A 2,779-nucleotide genomic window follows, 5' to 3' on the forward strand; every position below is an offset into this window, starting at 1 on the left:
AGGAATGAATTGAAATATTTGAATTGAAATGTTTGTATTTGGTGTATAGACCGAAATGGATTGTAAAAGGAAACTGTAGGAAAAAAAATTGCTTTCTTTCTATTTTATTATACCATGTAATTATATGTAATTTATATATGTCCGATTACGGATTAATAAGTATGCTGTGTGATATAGCAACCTGATGTATTTGGGCAGCATAGATGAATAAAGTATTTCTCTCTCTCCTGTTATTGGACTGTGTATATATATTTACGAGGACTGTTCGTAAACTGGTGGGTGGAGTTACGGTGTGAGCGAGATGAGAGCTGACTAAGGCCGTCAGGTTATTGAATGTATCAGCTGATCGAGCTTGTATATATAAAGGTGCTGAATACGATAAAAGTCAGTCTTGTTTACGCATTGAGAGAATATTCTTCCCACATCCTTTTCCTTTTTTATTAGTTTTTCTACGCCAACACGTAACTTATATATACTAGTCGAGCTAAATGAATATATCACAAAAGAATGGAATTACCGGATATTTCATCAACGTCGATGATTTGGGCGATGTTGTTTTCTATGTGCTCTTGAAAAATTGTGATGATCTGCAACGATAGAACATTGGTTATTGAACTACAAACTACAAAATTAACGTAACTAAACTATTATTAATGATTACAACAATTTTTAGAATATATTCATTTCACTCTCATTCTACCTCAATTTGATATTGAGCAATTCATATTGGTATCCCGTTGTTAACGACGTAATTTAGCACTTCCTGTGCTAGGTGGTACCTCGTGGTAGGGAATTAATCTGACATGATTATTATATATTAATTCCTGTATCTAAATATCTGTGAATTATAAAAGATCTAAGCTGTGTTAACATATAAGTATTTATTATCAATTATTGGGAACTAGGGGGTGGGAAATATTCGTGCAATTCGTGCAAATAGGGAAGGCTATAAGATACTTTAGGAACGTAAAAATAATAAGAGGGGTTGAAACTGGCTCAGACCATTGGTACTAGTTCTTCTAGTTCCAAATGGCTGTAAGAGTCTGAGGAGTTCGGTAGAAAGGTGAAAAAGACTTCATGGACAACTACAAAGACATCAGTGAAAAAATATGAACAATAACTAATAAAAGATGTAAAGAATGAATGAGGACGTCTAATTACTAACAATAAGAAAATATGTTAGAGATGGTGATGATAAGCCTGAAAAATTCTCTGATGATGCTCCAGGGAGGGTAGAAGACAGAAAATGAACAACACTAGAAGAATATGTGGTGAGGAGATCAAGGACGAGATTATAGAATATGAGAGTAGGAAAAGCAACTGGCATAGACGATGTTTTAACAGAGACCTAATTCTACAGCAAAGTCTTTAGAAGAATAATTTTTTCTGGTAAAGTTATACTGAAATGATAATGCAAATTAAATATAACAATTAACTAGATAGGAAACTCAAGGGATTATGGAAAAACTATACTCTCAAGAACAATATAAGCTTGATTTCTCTTTTTTAGCAATGAAACTCGGGAAAATTGTTGGTGAACTGAGGTCTAACCGTAGGACAATTATTTTAAAATCATGGGACAGAGAGAAAAGCAGTTATCTCACATAACTAAAATGTGTAAACCGATGACGATACGGACAGTCGTGGGAAAGTGGAACGTGATGACAATTTTAGCTCAAGTTTTGTTTTTCACCGACGAAACTGTCCGTACAGCATACTCAACTAAAAATCTACAGCATGCAGTTGTTTAGTTAGTTATAAAAAAAAAAGAAAAATTTCTGGTGATACGAGACCTATCTCATATACTCGTTACTCAGCAGAAAACAAAAATATCAAGAGTTTTTGAACAGAATAAAAAGACTAATAATGTGAATCACTAGCTCTGGAACATAGTAGTTGAGGAAAGGGAGATAGATAAAAAGCTAAATTGGGCATCTTTAGGGCCTTCTATCTACCATTCTTTATACAAGTAAAAGTCGGTTTTGGCTTAGCAGGGATTGGAATATAATTACAGACGCCGAAATGGCCTACCAGACGAGGAGAGACCAATTAAGCATATTATAGAATCATTATTATAAAAATTTCAAGAAAAAATCTTGGACTCATACTTCTTCGGACAACGGACAATCATCTTTTTTTAATACTAGTAGGATTCCATCCCCTTTTGATTCAATGATGTCTTGTACGACATCATCACTACAGCCAATGTCTGAATATTCGGAAATGGACTGCTGAGATTGTTCAGGGGTTTCGTCGTGATCTGACATGCATATGGCTCCCTCTGTTTCTGGCCTATCATCCATCTCAGAAGATAATTCTAAAGTTTTCTCTGTATAGAAATAATAGCGTTTAGCAGATGTTTTCAATATGACTTTTATTATAACAATGACTACACCTAAAATGTGCAATATTAGATTTTATTGTTGTCAAGCAACAGTAACAATTAATGTTAAATTAATATTTCTTTTCTATAGATTTTACATTTTACAAAGTAAAATTGTATAAAGAATAATTTGAATTATCATAGGCTTGTACCCTCTGTTGAGAAATCACTAAAGTATTATTTAATTGTGTTTTATTTCTATACTATAAATAAATTTATGTTTATTAAAAACGAAGAAAACCAAAACAATGAGACGACCGCTTTTTCTTAAGTAAGAATTACTTAGGGGGTTCTCGGGTAAGATTGGTGCTGGTTTCTAATACAGCTGACCTGACTCAAATTCCGCTTGTTAGTGGTTCCGCCAGCAAGTGGCGATCATTGGCAGTTCTAAATTCT

General features: G+C 33.5%; 1 protein-coding gene across 1 annotated transcript; it reads right to left on the minus strand.

Annotated features, from left to right (window-relative positions):
- Positions 1 to 517: 517 nt before the first annotated feature.
- LOC112211799 (uncharacterized) lies at positions 518 to 2,356 on the minus strand (the record flags this gene model as incomplete). Its single annotated transcript, XM_024364064.2, is given in 2 exon segments — positions 518 to 587; positions 2,109 to 2,356. Coding segments are annotated over 2 exon segments (265 nt in total), but the record flags the coding sequence as incomplete, so codon positions are not given.
- Between the last annotated feature and the right edge of the window lie 423 nt (positions 2,357 to 2,779).

This window comes from Halyomorpha halys, unplaced genomic scaffold, assembly GCF_000696795.3.
Source record: "Halyomorpha halys isolate HHAL.00 unplaced genomic scaffold, Hhal_1.1 Scaffold1607.1, whole genome shotgun sequence".
In the NCBI taxonomy this organism is placed as follows: Eukaryota; Metazoa; Arthropoda; class Insecta; order Hemiptera; family Pentatomidae; genus Halyomorpha; species Halyomorpha halys.